Consider the following 20,606-nt stretch of genomic DNA (forward strand, 5'->3'; position numbering starts at 1 on the left):
TTATGAGGGACAGAACTTGCATCGGGGTTTAACATTTTAACGTTTTAAATTGGGGCTTAACATTTTAAACAAATTTGTTTAAACACAAGTCTGAAATGACTTGTGGTTCATATTTTTAAAACATATATTTTGTTCAATAATAAGGAAGTTTAAAATGAAGAACCAAAGGCATATATTGATTTTTAAAACTCTACCAGAAAAGCGGATGTTAAAATTATGTATATATATCCACATCCATTTCAAAATCCAAATGAGATAGTATCTGAAAGATGTGCCACCAGGAAAGGAATCATTTATTTTGATAGCAAGTAAAATATAACTAATAGAATTTTCTGTAACAAATGATAATTTGATTAGAGAAGCTGCTAAAAAAAGTTTTAGCAAGATCTCTGGCATTATAAGTGCTCAGAAATTAGTAGTTTATTTACCCCTGAAATTGAAATGTTTCCTATATATCCCAATTATAAAAGTAAAAATGCACTTTTGAATGTATAGTTGAGTTGAAATGTAACATCTCAATGTATGTGGGGATGTCAGGATAGAGGAACAACAAGGGTTAAATATTCTGTGAGTTTTTCTTCCATAGTGACAACAGAGAATAATATTTAAAATACATAATGTTAAAAATCTTATCTAACCCCACTATTTCTCTACAGTACCAATCCAATGAGTAATATTCCAGAAGATTCTTAAATTGCTCCAGTGATGGAAAATATACAATTTCATGAGAACCCCTTTCCTTCTTAATTTGACCCTTGCACAATGAGCAAAAATGTCATTGTGTTTATACTCACTGGCAGAACAAGCCCACTCCTTTTTCCAAATAAAGCTCATCTCAGAGGTTTGAAAGCAGCCATCACATCATCCCCAGGACTTCCCTTGTCCTGGGCAATCAGTTTTCTTTCAACCTCCTGTTCACTCTGGTCCACTCTCCTCTTTGTTTATGTTCTTGTGAAATCAAACCCCAAAACTGTTCAGGCTCAAGGTTCAATGAGCCTAGTTAAGAGTAAGGTGGAGCCACCACTTCCCTTGTTATAAAGAACACATTCCTTTCAGCATGCCATAAAAATACCATAAAATAACAACTGATTTGGGAGCAGAAGTAGCCTCATGTTCAGCTTACTGTGCATTTACAACCTGAATTCTTTCTCTTGGTTGTTGTTATGAGCCACATTTTCCAATTCTGTACTTAGACCTTTTCTTGAGGGGTGGGGAGGCAGGCCCTAAATAGAGGACTTCGTTTCATTTGTCCCTGTTAAGTGTTATCTTACCAGCATGGCCCATAACCTGAAACTGCAGGTTTTCTTGGAACTTATTTGTGTAATCCAATGTGTGTGCTTTTCCGGTCAGTATATCTGAGTCCTGGAACCTTTCTGTATCTTCATACTGAAACACTGAGACAGGTGGGACTGAAGACAGATACCTTTCTCTGTGTCCAGATACCTTTCTTTGTGTTTGCCTCCATCTATTCATAGACCCTTTGGGCAATACTAAACCGGTAATTAACTATTTTCAATGTTCTTGTATCCCCAGTACCTTGCTACTAAAAATGTGGTCTGAGGTTCTGCCTAGGAGCCATTAAAAACAAACTCTCAGGTGCCACCCCAGACCAACTGAATCAGTATCTTCAGTTTTAAGATCCCTGGATTATTCATAGGCATGTAAAAATCTAAAGAGCACTGCTTAGCACAAGCATTTTCAACCCTAACTGTACAGACCAGAAACACCTGAGGCACTTCTAAAAATACCAATATGTGGAGACCCCTCCCCTCAAGATTTTCACTTGATCTTTGGCTTCTGTGCCAGCATTGTTGAAAAACAAAAACAAAAACCTCTCAGAAGGATGTTAATGGGCAGTGGAAAAGAAAAAAAAAAGTAACTCTCTGAACATCATTAGACTAATATAAATATATTGATGTCTACTTTAAATTTTGCAATTTGGCTTCAGTTTGGAAGCCACTGTATGCTGTGTTTAAACAATTCATGATTTCCAAGATCACGTTTCTAGTCTTCACGAGGAACTGCAATCGAATGTAAAGCAAAGGAGTAAGCGTTGATAGAATAACTTTCTATAGAGGAAAGAACCTGAGAAGGAAAGACACTACTGGCTTGGGTCTCTGAAGGTCTTGCACTTCACTGGATTGAGGTCATTGACTCCAGACAGGGGGAGTCCATGGTATCCAGCGGCCTTGTTTGCTGCTGGCAGCCTCTGGTTTCAGCCCCTGAGAGGAGCGTCCCACTTAGTGTTGCTGGGCAACAGCCTGCTGGACTGAGAGCTGGAATGTGAAGGGTTGCAAAACGATTTTAAAAATAAACACACAACTTAGCATCAGCATGAAGCAAGCCAAAGAAGTACTGAACACAGCCCTGTGGCAGGCAGCGAGGCAGAATGGAAAGGGGAAAAAAGAAAACACTTCCATGAAGGCAAGGAGCTCAGTGGTTGATAGATGATGGCTTCATCACTAGAAGGATAGTTCTGTTCTGGTTTCAGATTTGCAGGTTTGTACCTGAATAATTTGTGGGTGTACCTAAAGAAGACAGTAAATATGAAATGAAAAAGTACATAAAAATGGTAAGTACTGTGCCTGGACAGAACAGGTCAGCCCTGGGGTTTCACAGGTAACTTCTCTTCTGCAAGGTAAACATTGCAAAATAAGCATGCTCTGTATTGTAGATATTCCCAGCATGATTCTAATTTTCTGATAGAAGTCACTCTCCCTGTGACCTGTTATATTTTGTAAAGTTGTGATGTCCTACCATCCAGGAATATTTTTAGCCAAAAGGATGAAAACCATGTGCATATAATGTGGATATTAAAACTTAGAGCTGAGAAAATGGCCACTTAAATTTTTAATTAATAGGTTCAATCTACGGAGTGCTATTTAGTGAGCATTTTTCTAATGCATCAAATGATGCATTTCTAAAAACTATTTATGAAACTTATGTACAAAAATGAATATATAATCTGCGTAACCTTAAAGGAATGAAAATCTTGTGGTGAGGGTGGGGAGACACAGGCATGTCCTGAAACAATACAAGATGAGAAGTGCAAGATGACTGAGAGATGTGACCTGAGGAACCTATTATGTATTCAAATATGTCCAATTCCATTCTTTTAGGATTTTCTCCAAGCTTTGGATACTTGGCCCTAGCAATGGCAGTGCAAATGTCCTGTCTGCCTACACAGAACCTATTGTGTCCATGCTCGTGGTATTTGCTTTGAAATATTGAATGACTACAGTACAGTTTCCACAATTTCAAAGAAAATTCTGAATTTTGATACCAAAATAAAATGGAATCCGTACAGTTAACACTCTTATGGAACATTGCTTTTCATATTAAAACACAAAGCCCTTCAGCTCCTGCGTATACTATTTAATTTTGGTTTTGTTCAGATATATTTGTGTACCTGGCAAACAGCCCACACAGAATTTCAGCTATCCTAACACCCTTTCTGCTGTAAAGTCCCATTCTAGTAAAAAATAAATAAATAAGAATGTTTGATTAAATTTTCTCTTTGCTTTCTTGACATTTTGATCTCTCAATTGATGGGGCAATGAGAGGAATTGTTGTCCAGGAAGTTAGGAGGACAGTAACTATGTTAGCCAAGAATTTCTTATAGCTAAAAAAGAAATTTCAGACTTCAATAAAACAGATTTTTTTTATAGGAAATATTTTTCTTTTATAGGTGATGTTACTGTAAATCCATAGCTAGAGACATTTTAGAAAGTACAAACTCTTTGCTCATAAGGGCTTGGGGAACCTTTAAAAATGAAAATTTGATCCATACAATTGTTAAAAATTTTCCAGTAAAAAAGGAAAGGAAAGACTTTGCACATTTCCCCCATGTGGTTGTCCAAGGTGTGAGAGCTTGGACTTAAGATATTTACTAATAGAGTGGAAGGAAGGGATTGAGCTTAAAGATGAATAAGGCACCAACACTCTCAGAGTAATATTAGAAAGGCTGACTTCCAGAATAAATGGGCTGGTACAATCAGAAAATAATCCTACTACTCTCTCAAAAACTTGGTATCGTATTTGCTGTAAAAAGGAGGAACAAGCCAGTGCCTATTTTTCTCCTGCTTTCTCCTAGCCGGAAGGGAGTCTTCTTACTGAGAGAGAAAGTGGCAGAGGGTGTGAAACAAAAAGTAGAACCCAGGAGAGTAGCGGATGCTCTTTTCCTGCCTGGCATTGGCCCTAGCCCAGTGCCAGCTGTTTAAAATGGCATCTGCTTATTGCCCGAATCCACAGAGACTAGCACTGTGTTGCAGTAAACCCCACCTCGTACATATATCTGTGGAAGGGAGTATTGGGTAACAGAAATTCCTGAGGCATTCTCTACATCTCTAAATACCCCTGTCTCACAGGCTCCAGATCCTCACAGAGCTCTAAGGAACCGGGAGTCTCTGCATTCTGCCTTTACCCCTTGGGCACCAGCATCCCTTTCTGCCACAGCCCTCTTTACCTCCTGTGTCCCATAGCCAGACCAACTTCCTTTTCACCTTTACTTTGCTCTGGGAAGAAACTCACAGATTCGTCTCTCCCTCTCCCTCTGCCCCACTCCCTGTAGTTCTGAAGGCATGCCCTACCATATTCCCTCTAGATCAAAATTCTGAGTCTTATTTGCCTTTTGCACCTGAAGTTGAGAACCCCTTTAGACTTCCTTTCTGATGGTTGACTTTCTTTAGAGACTGCCATGGCTACTCCAGTTTTACTAGTCTTTTTGCTCTGTTGCTACTGGCTTCCCCCTTCCGGTAACTTGGATCCTTTACACTCATTGCATTACACACGGCAGCCTCTCCTGGGAGCTGTCACTGGCAGGGAAATGGTGGTGTCACACGAGGACGCTCAGTGGCTGCTGTGAAATACTATAAATGTTCAGACTTAGTGAATATTGAAGAAGCTAACAGAGGTGCTCTTAGAGCCATTGTGAATAATTTTTAATAAATCATGAGTAAAAAGAGAGAGATACCAGGATACATAAAACAAGCCATAGTTTTCTGAATTTCTTTCTAAAAGGGGGGGAAGAATGGATTCTGAAAACATCCAACAAGAAGCTCAACATTTATCCTTGACAATCCTACAATGAATGATTGAATAGTTTGCAAGGATTTAGAAAACAAATCTTGGTCCTTAGAAGGAAATCACTAAAAGTTTATGTGAACTAAAAGTCAGTGTTAGTTTACTTAGAATCCATTATTCCAGAATAATTTCATTTTCTTTTTAAAAAGGAGTGTTGGATTTATAGAATGAGTAGTACTCAGAGCAGATGTGCTTTGACTATCATAAAACATTTGAAAATATCTCCCACAACATCCTTTAAAGAAGATGATGAAATACAGACTGGATGGGAGTACTCCTAGGAGGAAACACTGCTTTTTTATCAGTCTTGCTAAAATAATAATTAATAGACACAACAGTTATGAATGTAACTTGGGATAGAGTTATCAAGTCCAGTATTTAAGCCTTGTCCTGAAAAAGTTCCCAATAAACCTACATAGCAGATAGGTTTATTCATTTGGAAGTAGTGGAAAGTTGGGGAGATTTCTTGATAGGAAGGGATCAATCACATCACATTCAGAATTGTCTTTACAAGCTAAAATACTTAGTTAAAATCACAAAGATAAAATTACAGATAGAAAGATAGCTGATAGATTGAACTACCCCTCCATTTAAGTATGTAGAAGTTTGGTGGAAATGCAACTAAGAAAAATTTGTTTAATGTTCAAGATTAGAAAAATTTAAAGTGTAGTTCATATCTGACTTCATTATCAGTCAACAAAGAGTCAATGATCTGTTCGGGCTGCCGAATGCCGTCATGTTTGAGACCCCAGCTTTGGAGCCAGTCCCTCTGGGTTTCTACCTCAGCTCTGTTACCTAGGAGCTGTCTGACTTTGACCTTTGAAACCTTTAGTTTTTCCTTTTATGTAAACTGTAGATTAAATAATAACTACTTTCATAGAGTTGTTACGAGGAATATCTAAGAATATGAATGTAAAATTAAAAACAAAAAAGAAAACCCTTAATCCTAGACTGTATGAATAATATCTGTGTGCACAAATCAAGTTGGCAGTTAATTATGAGGAAAATTCTAGTCAATAATGGACAAAGACATTGAAAACATGCTAGTGACCATTAAAATAAGGGTTCACAGGAAGACCGAGTCCAAAGGGCAACCTGAGGAGCTGTACAAGGTGAAGTTAAGGTGAATCACTGTCATACAGAATAGAGTCAGGTTTTCAGTTACACCTAAAAATAAGTAGGATTAACATGGGTGAGTTATAAAAAGATGACTTTGGACACAATATAGGAGAAAAGAATTCTTGTCACTACTACCATGTAACACAACTGACATGAAATAGACCGGACCACTGAAGATAATCACTAGAACCCCAGCTAGTTATAGTTCACAAATGCTAAACACAGCATTTTTTTCTTTGAGTAGGATATTCATTAAAGGTCAAAGATTCAGAATGGTGCATTTTTCCATTTTGGTCATATGTGTGTGTGTGGTGTGTACCCATATTTTGTCTTTGCAACTAGATTGGAAGCTTTGTGGATCCAGGGCTTTATCGTTAGTTTCTTAGAGAAAATTTGGTGAATGAACAGATAAATGAATGATTGATACATACATGTAAGGAAAAGAGCCATTGAAGAGAACATTAGGGGAAAAAAACTTCAGAATCTCTTTTAAACATGGGTTTATGAAGGCATTCAGGTTGGTGCAGGTAAAGCTGGATTGTATGAGAACTTCATTAATGAAAAGGATGTTTTAAAAGTTCCAGAAATAATGACAGTAGAATGGAGTTCTCAAACACTAATGATGGACCTATTTTTTCTGTAACACCAGATTCCCAACATTTAACTACAGGTTCCAATACTCAGTAGATAATTATTTCTGTTACTTTGCTGCCAAGAACAACAAAATATATTTATAAGCACACAAATACACATACACATATTTATACACACATGCATCCCCTCTAATTCTCTACATATATCCTAAACTATTGCCTCTTGGAGGTATTCATCATTACCTGGCTGTGCTTATTCAGGTCACCTGGGCAATGGCTGTAGTCAGATGTGTGATTCTATGCTTTACTCAGCAAAGAGTTTTTCCATCTTCACCTATTCCATTCCCTTCAGACCCTCCTAGTTTCTTGTCTGGCAGTACTTCCCTCCCCGTTAGGCAGGGAGGTTCACTGCTGGGACCTATTTGGGTACAAACCAAACCTTCTGTTGAGTTACTGTGCTCCTACCTTCCTAATTACATAATTCAAAGCAGAATGAGTGAATTAAACACATGTATTTATTCCCTGCAGTGCCTGAAGAAGCATATGATGTGGCATACATACAGTAGCACATAAGCTCTGCCTTCATCCTTCATCCTCCATTTTTGCTGTGTGACTTCACAGCAGCAAGAATGGAAGGTTCACTTTACACATCAGTGAGTAAATCATGTGAATGGATGTTTTAAAAGCACAAGTCCAATACACAGGTCACTAAGAGAACTAACTATACGTTCAAAAACTCTCTGAGAACACATGCTTGGGATTTGAAATTGTCCTAAGTACTGTGTTTCCTAAGGTATCCTAGCTAAGGCATGGACAACATTTAAATGTGTGCAGTTGACTTTACCTTCTCCAATCAGTGAATTCTTAGGTGTTTGATTCTACAGGCCATCCATGCAGACAAATGCTTGGAATATTAATGTTAGAGAAAGACCATTCTGGATTACCAAAAGACTGTAGAAATCATTTCTTTTTGCCTGATAATGAGAAGGATTCTGATTCATTCTGATTGAATCAAACAGTCTTCATTCCAGATGGCCTCTGGACTCCTGTGACAGTCTGTATTTTCAGGACCATCCATGTTAATACAGACCAAACAATAGAATCAAAGCTACCTGACTTGAGACTTGATAGTTGGGGAAGTTGGGGAGTTAATCTGAAATCTTCTTTATCAGCTACCTATTTAATTACAATTTTTGGTGGAAATATCCATCTCTTAAGAAACATAATAATCAGGGTAGGTTAAAGGTGAAAATTAACTAGTGAAATGTGAATGAATGATTCCATTAGTATGGCAGATTTCACTAAGCTCTTTTTGGGAAGAAAATGCTAAAATGATGAAAGAAATATGGGAAGTTATTACAACACTGAGTGGGAATCATAAGGTAATAAATAATGAGCTATTAATGGTCTAGGCTGAAAATATAATTTTTCAGAAAAGTGAGAACTCTATCACATGGTACTATAGGTAACTAAGATACTTTGTAGATTAGATAAATAGAAAACCAAACCACTTTTTCTCCCTAAATTATACTTGTAAGAGTCCCAATCACAGGCAGATACTAAGCTGGATATTTTCATTTTAACTTCATAGAATAATTTTTGTTGGACAAGGTTTTTGCTGTGTTCTCCTAGAAAACAATGGAGGCTGACATAATTCCAATTCATTGGTTATTTTTAAAAGCATAGTGAAAAAGACAGTGTTTTCCTACTGAGCCATTGGTTTTTAGGCTTTAAGTTTATCATGAGTCATAGCCCATGTTATGCTTATTTTATTCCTTTTAAATATGGTGTCCAGATGTCTGTCATTTAATTCAAGACTATGGAACCCATTATGTATATTCAAACTTCAAACACATTTTATAACAAAATTACTGCATGCTTTCTCTTGAATATTAGTTTTATCCTACCATTAGTGCAAAGCATATTTAAATGATGTATATGTAAGTAAAACTCCTACTTTAGAAAAATGTTTTAAGACTAGACCAAGAGAAATTAATATCCTACTCACTGAAGACTCATACTCCTTCCTCCAGAATTATTTCCTGTTTCATTTTTTAGCATCTAAAATAAATGAAGGCCAAGGTTTTCTCAAGTGGAATTTTCTTCAGGTTCTAGTGCCTATTACCACTGTGCTACATTTAACTGTGTGAAATAACAGATGTAAAATAAACTATAAATGAATTCTGCATATGTTCCAGATTTTTCAGCCATTTTTACCAATAATTAAAATTTTTTTCAGCCATTGATCTTATCAATAACTTGCTGCAAGTAAAAATGAGAAAGCGCTATAGTGTGGATAAGACCCTGAGTCACCCGTGGCTACAGGTAAAAATCAATGCTTGGATATTTTCTCAGTTAAATGACCTTCTAAATATTTATAATTTGATTATTATATGTAAAAATCTTTTGTCATTTTTAAAAGTAATTCTAATACCAATTTGTTTGCCAAATGCCTACAACTTCTTAGGATTTAATAACAATGAAGTGTTTCTAAACCTCTCTACCAGGAACATTTGACAGGGGAGAGACATACCACACACACATTAAAATCAAAAACAAAAAAACTAAGGGCCATAAAAAAACTCCAAGGACCAGATATCAAAAGTATCTGTATGTGTAATCCTGATAAATGCCCAAGTAGATGCCCATCTGATCATGCACTGTATTCATTTGGAAGCTATGTTTTTAAATCCTAGGCTTATACTCATGGAACAAATGCATGGCAAATGTAAAGTATATGCATGTGTTTGTTTTCTCTTAAATATTTGTTATTTTCACATTGAACTTAAAGTTCAGATAAATGATACTCTGAATTACTGAAGAATTATTTGTAGGCATTAAATGTGAAAGGAACAGCAACATTCATAGCTGCTTGACTGCAAGCATTAATTGGCCACCCTTTGGTACATGACATCATATAAACAGTATGCATTTTTTAAGTTTAGGCAAATGGATGGCTTGGTGCTGATGCTCTCACATCAGGGTGCCTGGTTAAAGATGCAGCACTGTAAAGAGTGGAGAAAAAAGGGTAACTCCTCAGTTGTGGGAGCTGACAACATATGAAACAGTGTTTTAATGAGTTTCATCATCTCCATGGTAATATTTTGGAATTTCTTCCACAGGATTATCAGACCTGGTTAGATTTACGAGAGCTGGAATGCAAAATCGGGGAGCGCTACATCACCCATGAAAGTGATGATTTGCGGTGGGCACAGTATGCAGGCGAGCAGGGGCTTCAGTACCCGGCACGCCTGGTCACTCCAAGTGTTGGCCACAGTGACAGTCCTGAGACTGAGGAGGCAGAAATGAAGGCCCTCAGTGAGCGTGTCAGCATCCTCTGAGTTCCAGCCCCTATAATCTGTCAAAACACTGTGGAATTAATAAATACATACGGTCAGGTTTAACATTTGCCTTGCAGAACTGCCATTATTTTCTGTCAGATGAGAACAAAGCTGTTAAGCTGTTAGCACTGTTGATGTATCTGAGTTGCCAAGACAAATCAACAGAAGCATTTGTATTTTGTGTGACCAACTGTGTTGTATTAACAAAAGTTCCCTGAAACACTAAACTTGTTATTGTGAATGATTCATGTTGTATTTAATGCATTAAACCTGTCTCCACGGTGCCTTTGCAAATCGGTGTTTTTCTTACTGGATGCTCTGTTTGTTAAGAGTCTACAGAAGCTGCCCATGAAATAGTTCTGTTTTGTGTGTCCCATTGGTGTTGTCATTATAAGCAAACTCTTGAAGAGTAGATTATTACCAGTGTTCTATGAACAACTTCAAAACTCATGTGGAAAAAAATGAATGATGGGGTTTAGAGGGTATGGACATACAATCCTAAGACAAAGATGCATGTAAGAATTTTCTGTTCAAAACCTTTGCCTGCCTGGTGTGCCTCAGTATATTTAAACTCTAGTAAATGGATCTAGGTGCACCTACTATTATGCCTAAATGCCTTAGAAATGTAAACTGCCATGTATAACAGATATATTTTCCCCCTTTCTTACAATACCTTGCTGTACTATGGAAAATCAGCAGCTAAGCAAACTTCGCCTTCTTGTATTTTTCAATAATGACAAATAAATATTCTTCTCAAAGCATGTGTCCCTCTGAATAAATTATTTTCATTTGTAATCCCCACTAGGGTTTTCATGCCAATTAGGAGCAGAAGTATCTGCTCAAAAAGCAGAAAAAGGTTTAGAGTCTAGAATTTAACTTTAACTCTAAAGCCATAAAAGTGTGCTTCAAAGTGTAATAAAATCTTTCTGTCTTTCATGTCATGTACTTTCCCAAAAAAGACAGCTTTCAAAGAGAAAAATGACCAAAGCCATACAGGACATTTGGAGGCATAAGAAAACTGTAAGTAGAAATCTCAGAGTAGCTTCCTGATTTAGTCAATATAAGCCAAAGATTGAGTAGAATAATGACTAGTTTCTTTCCAACAGTATATAAACAAAAAGGTTCCAAGGTGAACTACAGAAATACATACAGATTGGAAAAGAATTCCTAAAGAGAAAACCAACTGAAGTGAAGTTCCTAGAGCATGGGGAAGAGAAAACTTATCTTAGACCCAATAGACTTTATGTGTATGGGATGGGTAATGGGGGCTGTTTTCCTTTGTAGCAGGATGACAATGAATTATCTATTGTAACTATGTAACAGAAAAGTATAATGAATATTTGGAAGAATTTTGTACATGTTGTGAGACACGAATATGTTAGAGAAGTATGTTGACTGCAGACAATATTTACACTTAGAGAATGGGGAGAGAATAGTTGATCTTCTCAATTAGTACAATGCAATCAGTATTTTGTACTATTGCTTGTCACTTATTCTAAGGGATTTAAAATTTATTTTGTGTCCAAGTCTCAGGAATAGAGCTATTTTGTTTATTTGAAATTGTTTTAAGGAACAAAATACTGGTTCATCTGAAGACACACTAAAGTCCATGCAGAACAGCCTACTACTTTTAGTTGCCAAAAGGGAACTTGTTTTTTCATCCTTGCCTGTCCACATTACCAGAAAACATTGTTCTTTCCACCCTCTCTCTTGCCTTAACTCCTATTCATCCTTTTGCCTTGCATTTGACCTATGTCCCTTGTCTTTTTTGTTCCTTTACTCCTCTTTATCTTCTTTTTTGTTAGATGGATATTTTTAATGGGCCATTTTTATTCCTTTATTGGATTTTTATTATTTTTAAGTTTTTTTAAATGATTGATCTACAGATTATAAGATGCATCTTTACTTAACAGTCTGCTTCAGGTAAATACTAACTCAATTCCAGTGAAATGTACAAACTTTGCTCCAACATAGTTCAGATCCCTCCACCCTTATTTGTGATATTATGTTATGAGCCCAATAGTGCTGATTTATAACTACTGCTTTATGTGATTATCCTCTGAATCAGTTGAGGGAAGAAAAGAGAAAATATGTGCTATATTTTGTATTTACATACCTTTTCATTGCTCTATTTCCTTGTGTGAATATCAAGGTACTATTTTACCTCAGTGACCTCCTTTAGTATTTCTTTATGGCAGGTCTGTTGCAACAAATTTTCTCAGTCTGCATTCCTCAGAATGTTTTTGTTTTGCCTTTATTTTTAAAGGAACATCTTGCTGGATATAGAATTCTTGGTTGATGGGGTTTTTTTTTCTTTCAGCATTCTGAATATATCGTCCACTGCTTTTAGCCTCTTTTTTCTGATGAGAGGTCACCTTTAATCTTGTAATTCCCTTTTATATGAAGAATTGCTTTTCTCTTGGTAGCTTTCAATATTTTTTTCTTTGTCTATCAACAATTTGACTATGTCATGTCTGAGTTTGGATTTTCTTGTTTTTTTCCTACTTGAATTTATTGAGCTTCTTGCATGTGTAGATAAATGTTTTCATCCAGTTTGTTGAAGTTTTGTCCATTGTTTCTTCAAATACTTTTCTGCCCCTTTATCCCTCTCTTCTCTACCTGAAACTCCCATTACATATGTCAGAATACTTGAGTCCCACAGTTCTCAGAGGTTCTGTTCATTTTTCTTCATTCATTTTCTTTGTATCCTGCAGATTGGATAATCTTTACTTATCTATCTTCAGATTCACTAGCTCTTTCTTCTGCCAGATCAAATCTGCTGTTGAGCCCCTTCAATTAATTTTTCATTTCATTTTTTCTTACCCAGCTCTTAAATTTATATTTGGCTCATTTTTATTATGCTGCTCTTTTTAAAGACTATTTTCTATTAGGTGAGTTACTATTATCATACTTTCCTTTAATCCTTTAAACATGGTTTCCCTGAGTTCATTGAACATTTTTGTAATACCTACTTTTAAGTCTTTGTTAAGTCCAACATCTGTGCTCTTTTTAACCCTCCCCTCAACCAGAGTCAGTTTTCATTGAATGCCTTTTTTTCTTGTGTATGCATAAGACTTTCCTCTTTCTTTTCATGTCTTGTAATTTGTTATAAAAAACTAGGTATTTAATATATTATAGCATCTATGTATTGTGACTTCCTCCAATGCTGTGTGGCTTTTTGCTTTTTGTTTTTTGAGATTTTTTTGGTAACTTTCTAGAATTAATATTGTAGAATCTGTCTTCCTTGCAGTATGCAGTTGCAGGTCTCTCTGCTCAGTTTTATTTTGTATGTGTTTATTTCTTTTAAGCCTGACTTCCTAAATGCCACCTCTGGACCAGCATAGATCAGTAGTCAAAACGACAGCTCAGAGTTTGTGTTGAAGCACCTTCAATCAGTAAGTTATCCTTTGCTGATAGATCTGAGTGTGGGTTAGGTTCAAGCAGTTAATACGTTTCTTTCCCCCAGACCTTTTACTTTATGTACAAAGTCTTGCATTCAACCAGGTAATGAATAGATGCCTAAGGCTGAGTCTCTTCTGAGTGTGTGTACAGTTTTGTACATACCAGTAGCCTTTCAGCTACCAGGGATTTTTGGAAGGGAACCTTCTCTGTATCTCCCTTTTAAATTTCTGCTTATTCTACCAGTCTGTTCATTACCCCAGTCAGCATTGGAACCTCCGGATGACCAACATTGCAGCTATCCTGAATAGCCCTGGAAATGGGTTTTTCCATGCTCTCAAATCAAATCAGGCCCCTCTATCAGTAAGACTCAGTTTTTTCCAGCCTTCCCCATCCTAGTGGGACTCCCTTGCCATGATGGGAGGAGGCAAAAAGGCCACAGATTCCTGTTGTTCTTACTAAGGTTTAGTAGTTTTCCCTGAATAAATTCTAATCAATTCATTGTTTGCCCTTTGCCAATTTCCAAAGACCTAAAATGGTTGTTTTGGAAAATTTTGCCCGTTTTATCATTGCTTTTTGGAAAAAGATTCACTGAGCTCCTCCACTATTCTGGAAGTCCCCAGAGGCAATATTAACCACACTTTAAAAATAGCTATAGGTCATTAAAAAAACCCTGAAAACTTATATAATCTATTATAAGTAAGAAGATTAGTTAGGAGAAAATATTTATGGAATTCCAACTTTTCTCATTTATTTAGATTTCTCATGATGAGCTACTAAACTATCAGGTAGTTAAATATTAAATTATCTTGTGAAAGTGAAACATTTTTAAATTGCTTTTATTCCATTCTCACTCTCTTGGGCTCCTAGTGCCTGAACACTCCCTGGACCTAAGTGGGTAAAAACCTTCCCTATTTCCATAAGGTATGAGTGAGTGTGAGTGCAGTCCATGTGAACCTTCAAACCTTTAAAGCTAGTCTCAGCTAACAGCAGCATGCCACTTGAGGAGAATGCTTTGGCACATATACAAAAATTTGGCATTAATGGTTACTATTCTGCATGTTTCCTCAGCATCTTGAGCTTCATTGTTCCTTCTAAACATTTCCTTGCAGTTCAGAGAAATAATTGTTTTTTTTATCTCCTCAGAGGCTCTTTTTTCCCCACATCTGGGGATATATTTATTTGTGTACATATTCCAAGGAACAAAATCACTTTTATCATCAATAAATCTCTTCTCATTAATGTCATCAGTAACCCCTAATTCAAAATTGATGGATTTTCTCAATATTGCATAGAGGTTAGAAACTCAAATGTAGAGACAGACTAACTTTGGCTTGAAATCTGAGTGACCTTGAAAGCATTGTAATCTTTGATGTTACCTTAGGGGTGTTGTAAGAGACCGAAGAGAATAACACGTACAGCCACCAATAGTTCATATTTATTATTCTTTATAGTCATTCAACAACTATTTTTTATCCCTTTCTATGTGCTAGAAATACAGTAGTTGAAAAGACAGATGTGGTCACTGCCCGTATTACCTATGAACTTTGTTCTATTGTGTCCTGCCTCCCTCAGTTTTGGTGAATTACTAACAAGGGCATGAACTTTGAAGCTTAACAGGAATGGATCAAATCCCAACTCCAAGTTTTGCTAAGTGAAGTTAGAAAAACTACTCTATAGTCTTTGAGGCTACTCAGGAGTAGAAGGGCAACAGTGAAATTTTAGAGTGCAGAATATTTTAGAGTATCTTACTTAGCTGTAAAGTAAGTACTCAAATTTCTTAGGCAAATTCCTGCCATATGTTGCAGCTCAACTTATACTAATTTCCTCCTCTCCCATACCTCTGTATGCATTTCCCAAGGTTTTTGTTTTCTCTTTCAGTATTTTCTCCTGATGTGACTTATGTGCATGAATTCAACTATTACTTTGCCAGTACTGCCAAATTCATTTTGGCCACCATAAGCTCTCAAAAATCCAATTTAATTTCTCCTTGAATTTATGAATTTATGGAATATGTGTATCTATAAGTCCCACCATGACATAAATTCAACAAGTCCCAAATCACCATTATCATTTTAACCATCTAAATCAGCTGCATTGTAGAAAGATTCTAAGTGAAATCTTTTTCTTCAGGCTCTTTCTCCCCCCTGTCTACTCTGCACACTACTGCTAGATTTATCTTCCCCCAAATTGCTTTCATCACTGTGCTCTTATGTTCTGAAATCCTCAAAGACTCTGCTGCTCCCACTTACTTACAAGGTAACTTCAAATTCCTTAGTGTTATGAAAGCTGCAGGGTCCAAAAACTAATAAAGTACTGTTCAATAAGAATTTCTTATACCCCACAGATTTCTAGACCACAGAAATGAATGTCAGAGCTTATACAGAAATTATTTTCACCTCTTTGAAGTTCATTTCTTGTTTCTACAAGAAGCTGAACAAGATAACTGCTAATTTATCTTCTAATACATAGATTGTATGAAAGCATAGTTTAATTTGAATGTCAACAAAGTGTCCTTGATGTATACTTTTTGTCACCTCTTTATGCTTTCTAGTTCTCTGGGGTAAATGCTGCTTTGGAAAAGGAAAGGTCACACCTTCCCTACGTCTCCTTTGTATCATAGATTATGTCCAGGGACTTTTGACAATAGATGATTTCTTTAAGTGAACCTAGGCTTCCAGCGAATCTCTGCTGAAAAGTGTGAACATTTGCTGCAAAACTTCTTTCTGTACCTTAGGTAAAAATGGTAATATTTTAAATCAAGATTTATTTTTCTGGGAAATGGAAGAGTCTTAATGTCTTATGTGGTTTTGGGGATATACCTAACACCCTTGGATCTTTTCCTTTTGAATTATTTAGGCTGGCTCGGTCTGAGAACTGAGGTTGAGCTTTACTTGAGCTTTGGACACTAAATGATCCCAGTAATCAAGGAGATTCAAATGGATTTTTATTATCTCCTAATTTTGCCTCCACACTTTAAGATAGGTAACTGACTACTATTGGTTGGCTTCTAGATTCCACTAGCTGCCATAGAGACAGGGATTATTACAGGCAAGTACCTGAACATGACCTATATTTAGGTCTCTTCAAAATCTCCAACAAAGTGGATTCTTTGCAACCTTCACCCTCTAAATTAAGGCAAGGAAGCTGAAAGAATCACCTGTATAAAGATGTAGAAGTAAGAGTGAACCTGACATGAATAGGGAAAAAGCTCCTGATGAAGTAGAGGGTTAATATGAAGGACACTCGGGAGATAATGTTGTCCAGGTTAAGCAGAGGTAGATTATCAAAGGCATCAAAAGACGGGAAGAATTCACACATTGTCGCCAAATAAGTAGTAAGCAATTGGCAATTTTTGTTGAGAATTGTGGAATTTTTTATTTTGCACTTAAGAAAGAAACAGTACAGTTTTTGTTTGGGGGGGGTCTAAGAATTTAAATAATATCTTTAAATTACACTTAGGTTCATCTAAAGATTAAAAGGCTTTTTTTAAAAAAGGAATGTAAGCAGAGTCTAAGTTGACTATACTTGCATTACTTCCATTTGAAGATAAAGTACTGTTTGCTGTCAGATGTGAAATTCTTTCTCATACTTGATTCACTTTGTTCAGACACCAAGATAAACTAAAAGCATCTAAGAGGAGACAGTGACTCTTGAAGAACACTCTGTAGGCAAAACTGCAGAATAAGCCACATTTGGACTCCATAAAATTGTAGCTTATGTACAGAGAAATAATCATTAGAGCTAATTATCTTTAGACAGACTGATGTTTAAAATTCTAATTACAAAGTTTTAGCCTCATTAACACATGTGCTTCACTTTATATCTTGGCTACCACATTTTAATGTTATATTCATTAAATATAACATGAAAATGAAGATCATCATAAACTTCATCATATAAGCAAAAGAAAAAGTAGGTCCTGGGTAATGATAACAACACTTTATATTTGCATAGCAACTTCCTTTTAAGCTCAAAACATTTCACAAACATTATCTCATTGATCCTATGAGTACAGCAATAAAAAAATGTTTCTTAGGTCACTGAGTTTGGGACATTGGTGCATTAAATGGCTACAGTTTGTTCCCAGTGTTGCACAGTGAACTATGAACATATGAAGTAAAAGTAGTTCAGATTCATTTATTATTTAAAAATTTGAATACAGTAAAATTGACCCTTTTTGGTCTACATTTTTTATGAATTTTAACACATATAGATTAATGTCATTGCCACCACATGGAAGATACAGAATTGTCTTATGACTACAAAATGCTTCTTTATGATACTCCTTTGTAGTCAAACTCTCCCACATTTTCCCCTGACAAACACTAATTGGCTCTCCAGCCCTTCTGATTTGCTGTTTTCAGAATTTCATATAAATGGAATTGTATATTATGTAACTTTTTGAGGTTGATTTCTTTCCCTCAGTATAATGCCTTTGAGATTCCTCTGTGTTGTGTGAATCAATAGTTCATTCCTTTTCATTGCTTAGTAGCATTCCCTTGCATGGATGTATCTAGTTTGTTTATCCATTCACCTATCACAGGACATTGAAGCTGTTTATAGTTTGCATTGATTTTTAATAGAGCTGCTATATATATTTGTGTACAGATTTTTGCATGAAAATAAATTTCATTTTCTCTAAGTTGAATACCCATGAGTGGTATTGCTGGGTTATATGGTGTCTGTTAACTTTATACAAAACTGACAAATTGTTTTCCAGACAGTCGAATTACCACCATCAATGTATGAAAGTTCCAGTTGCTCTACACTCTCACTAGTATTTACTGTTGTCACCCCTAAAAATTTTATTTACCCATTCTAGTCAGTGTGTAATGGTAGGCCACTGTGGCTTTTGCTTATTTCCATAATGGCTAAGATACTATTATTAACATGTTTATTTTCCATCAGTATATCTACATTGGTAAGATATTTGTTTAATTGTTTTATTCTTGGTAATTTTGTAGATTCTTTGAGATTTTCTACACAGTCCTCTTCATGTAGAGATAATTTTGCATATTCCTTCCCAATCATAGGCACTTATTTCTTGCTCCATTGTATCTCAGTTGTTATATTTAGGCACATGGATTTATTTGTATTATTTCCTTATTATCCTTTTAATATGAGGAGCCTGTAGTAATCTTCCATTATTGATTTTGGCAATTTCTGTCTTCTCTCTTTTTCTTTGTTAGTCTACAAATTTATTAACTTCATTGATCTTTTCAAAGAACCAGCTTGTAGTTTCACTGATTTTTTTCCTGCTGCTTTTTTGTTTTAAATATCATTAATCATATCGTCATTATTTTCTTCTTTCTGCTTGCTTTGGGATTGCTTTTTAGTTTCTTAAGGTGCATCTTCAATTTTGATTGAACAATTATTTTTAATATAGCATTTTATTGCTGTAAATTGTCCTTTAAGCATTATTTCAGCTGCATCTCTCAAATATTGATATGTTATATTTTCATTTTGATTAAGTTCAAAATATTTTCTAGTTTCCCTTCAGTCTTCCTCTTTGACCCATGGATTATATAGAAGCATGTTCTTTAATTCCTAAATATTTGGAGATTTTTTTCAGTTATCTTTATTTTATTGATTTCTAATTTAATTCCATTATGATCAGGCAATATACTTTGTATGATTTCAAATCTCTTGAATTTGTTAAGATTTGCTTTATGACCAATATATGGCTAATCTTGAGAACATTACATGTGTACTTGAAAAGAATATTTATTCTGATATTGCTGGGTGGAGCATTCTGAAAATGTCAGCTAAATCTGTTTGATTGATGGTGTTGTTAAGTTCTATATCCTCTGGTTAGCATTTGCATGGTATGATTTTCTATCCTTTTATTTAAACTTACTATATATATATAAGTTTCTTGTCAATATCATGTAGTTGGGGCTTTATATTTTTAAAAATTCATTATAAAAAGTTTTTATAATTATAATATATATAATATTTTTATAATATATATGTTATATATATTATAAATTTTAATAATCTTTGGTGTGCCCAATTTAAATTTAATATTGTTGATATTTTTGGATTTGGATCTACCATGATCTCAATTTTTCATTTCCTATTTTTTCATTTCCTTCTTTTCCCTGTCTTCTGTTGAATTGTTGGAATATATTTTAGTATTCCATTTTTGTTAATATGTTGAATATTTTACTATGTTTTTGGAATTTTTTATTAGTGGTTGATCTAAGAATTATAATATACCTACTTAACTGTTCACAATGCATTTATAATTAATATTTCACTGCTTCCAGTGGAACATAGAAACTTTACTACCTTATAGGTCCCTTTACCCTCCTCTCTTTATGTTTAGTTGTAACATGTATTACATCTACATATATTGAAAATCCCATCAAACTGTTATAATTTTTGCTTTCAACCTTCATACATATTTTCAAGAGCTTAAAAAGCTTGTATTTGTCTATTATATTTACCATGATATTTACTATTTCTGTCCCTCTTGCTTCACTGCTGGCATTCCAAGTTGCCTTACAGTAGCACTTTTATTCAATCTGAAAACCTCCCTTTTGCACATCTTTAAGAGCATTTCTGCTGGCAACAGATTTTCTATTTTTCCTTCATCTGAGAGTATATTTTGCTTCCATTCCTGAAGGGTAATTTCACTAACAATAGAATTATGGGTTGACATTTTTTTTCTTTCAGTACTTTAAAATTACCCCACTGCCTTCAGACCACTACTTTCTTGATTCTGATAAGAAATCTGCCTTAATTTAATACTGACTCCTGTTACACATAAAATGTTTCATTTTTCTCTGGCAGCTTTCAAGATTTTTTGCTTGTCATTAGTTTTCAGGGGTTTAATGATAATGTTTCTGGGCATGGGTTTCTTTGCATTTATCATGTTTGTTTCACTGACCTTCATGAATCTCTAAATTTATGTCTTGGGCCAAATTTATAAAGTATTCAGTCAGTATTTCTTTAAACAGTTTTTCTTAACCATACTTTTCTATTATCATTCTGGGACTCCAAGAACATTAATGTTCAGTCTTTTAGTATTATCCCACAGGGCCCCAAGACTTAATTTTTTTTCAAA

At 35.3% G+C, this 20,606-nt stretch overlaps 1 protein-coding gene across 1 annotated transcript in view; it reads left to right on the plus strand.

Annotated features, from left to right (window-relative positions):
• The window catches only part of PRKD1 (protein kinase D1), a 324,013-nt gene extending 313,120 nt beyond the window's left edge, over window positions 1-10,893 (plus strand). Inside the window, exons 17-18 of the mRNA XM_036881284.2 lie at window positions 9,034-9,119; window positions 9,917-10,893. Of these exons, the coding sequence (XP_036737179.1) occupies window positions 9,034-9,119; window positions 9,917-10,135 (305 nt within the window). The 3' untranslated portion in view covers window positions 10,136-10,893. The remainder of the gene's footprint in view (window positions 1-9,033; window positions 9,120-9,916) is intronic.
• Window positions 10,894-20,606: the final 9,713 nt, after the last annotated feature.

This window comes from Manis pentadactyla, chromosome 11, assembly GCF_030020395.1.
Source record: "Manis pentadactyla isolate mManPen7 chromosome 11, mManPen7.hap1, whole genome shotgun sequence".
NCBI lineage: Eukaryota > Metazoa > Chordata > Mammalia > Pholidota > Manidae > Manis > Manis pentadactyla.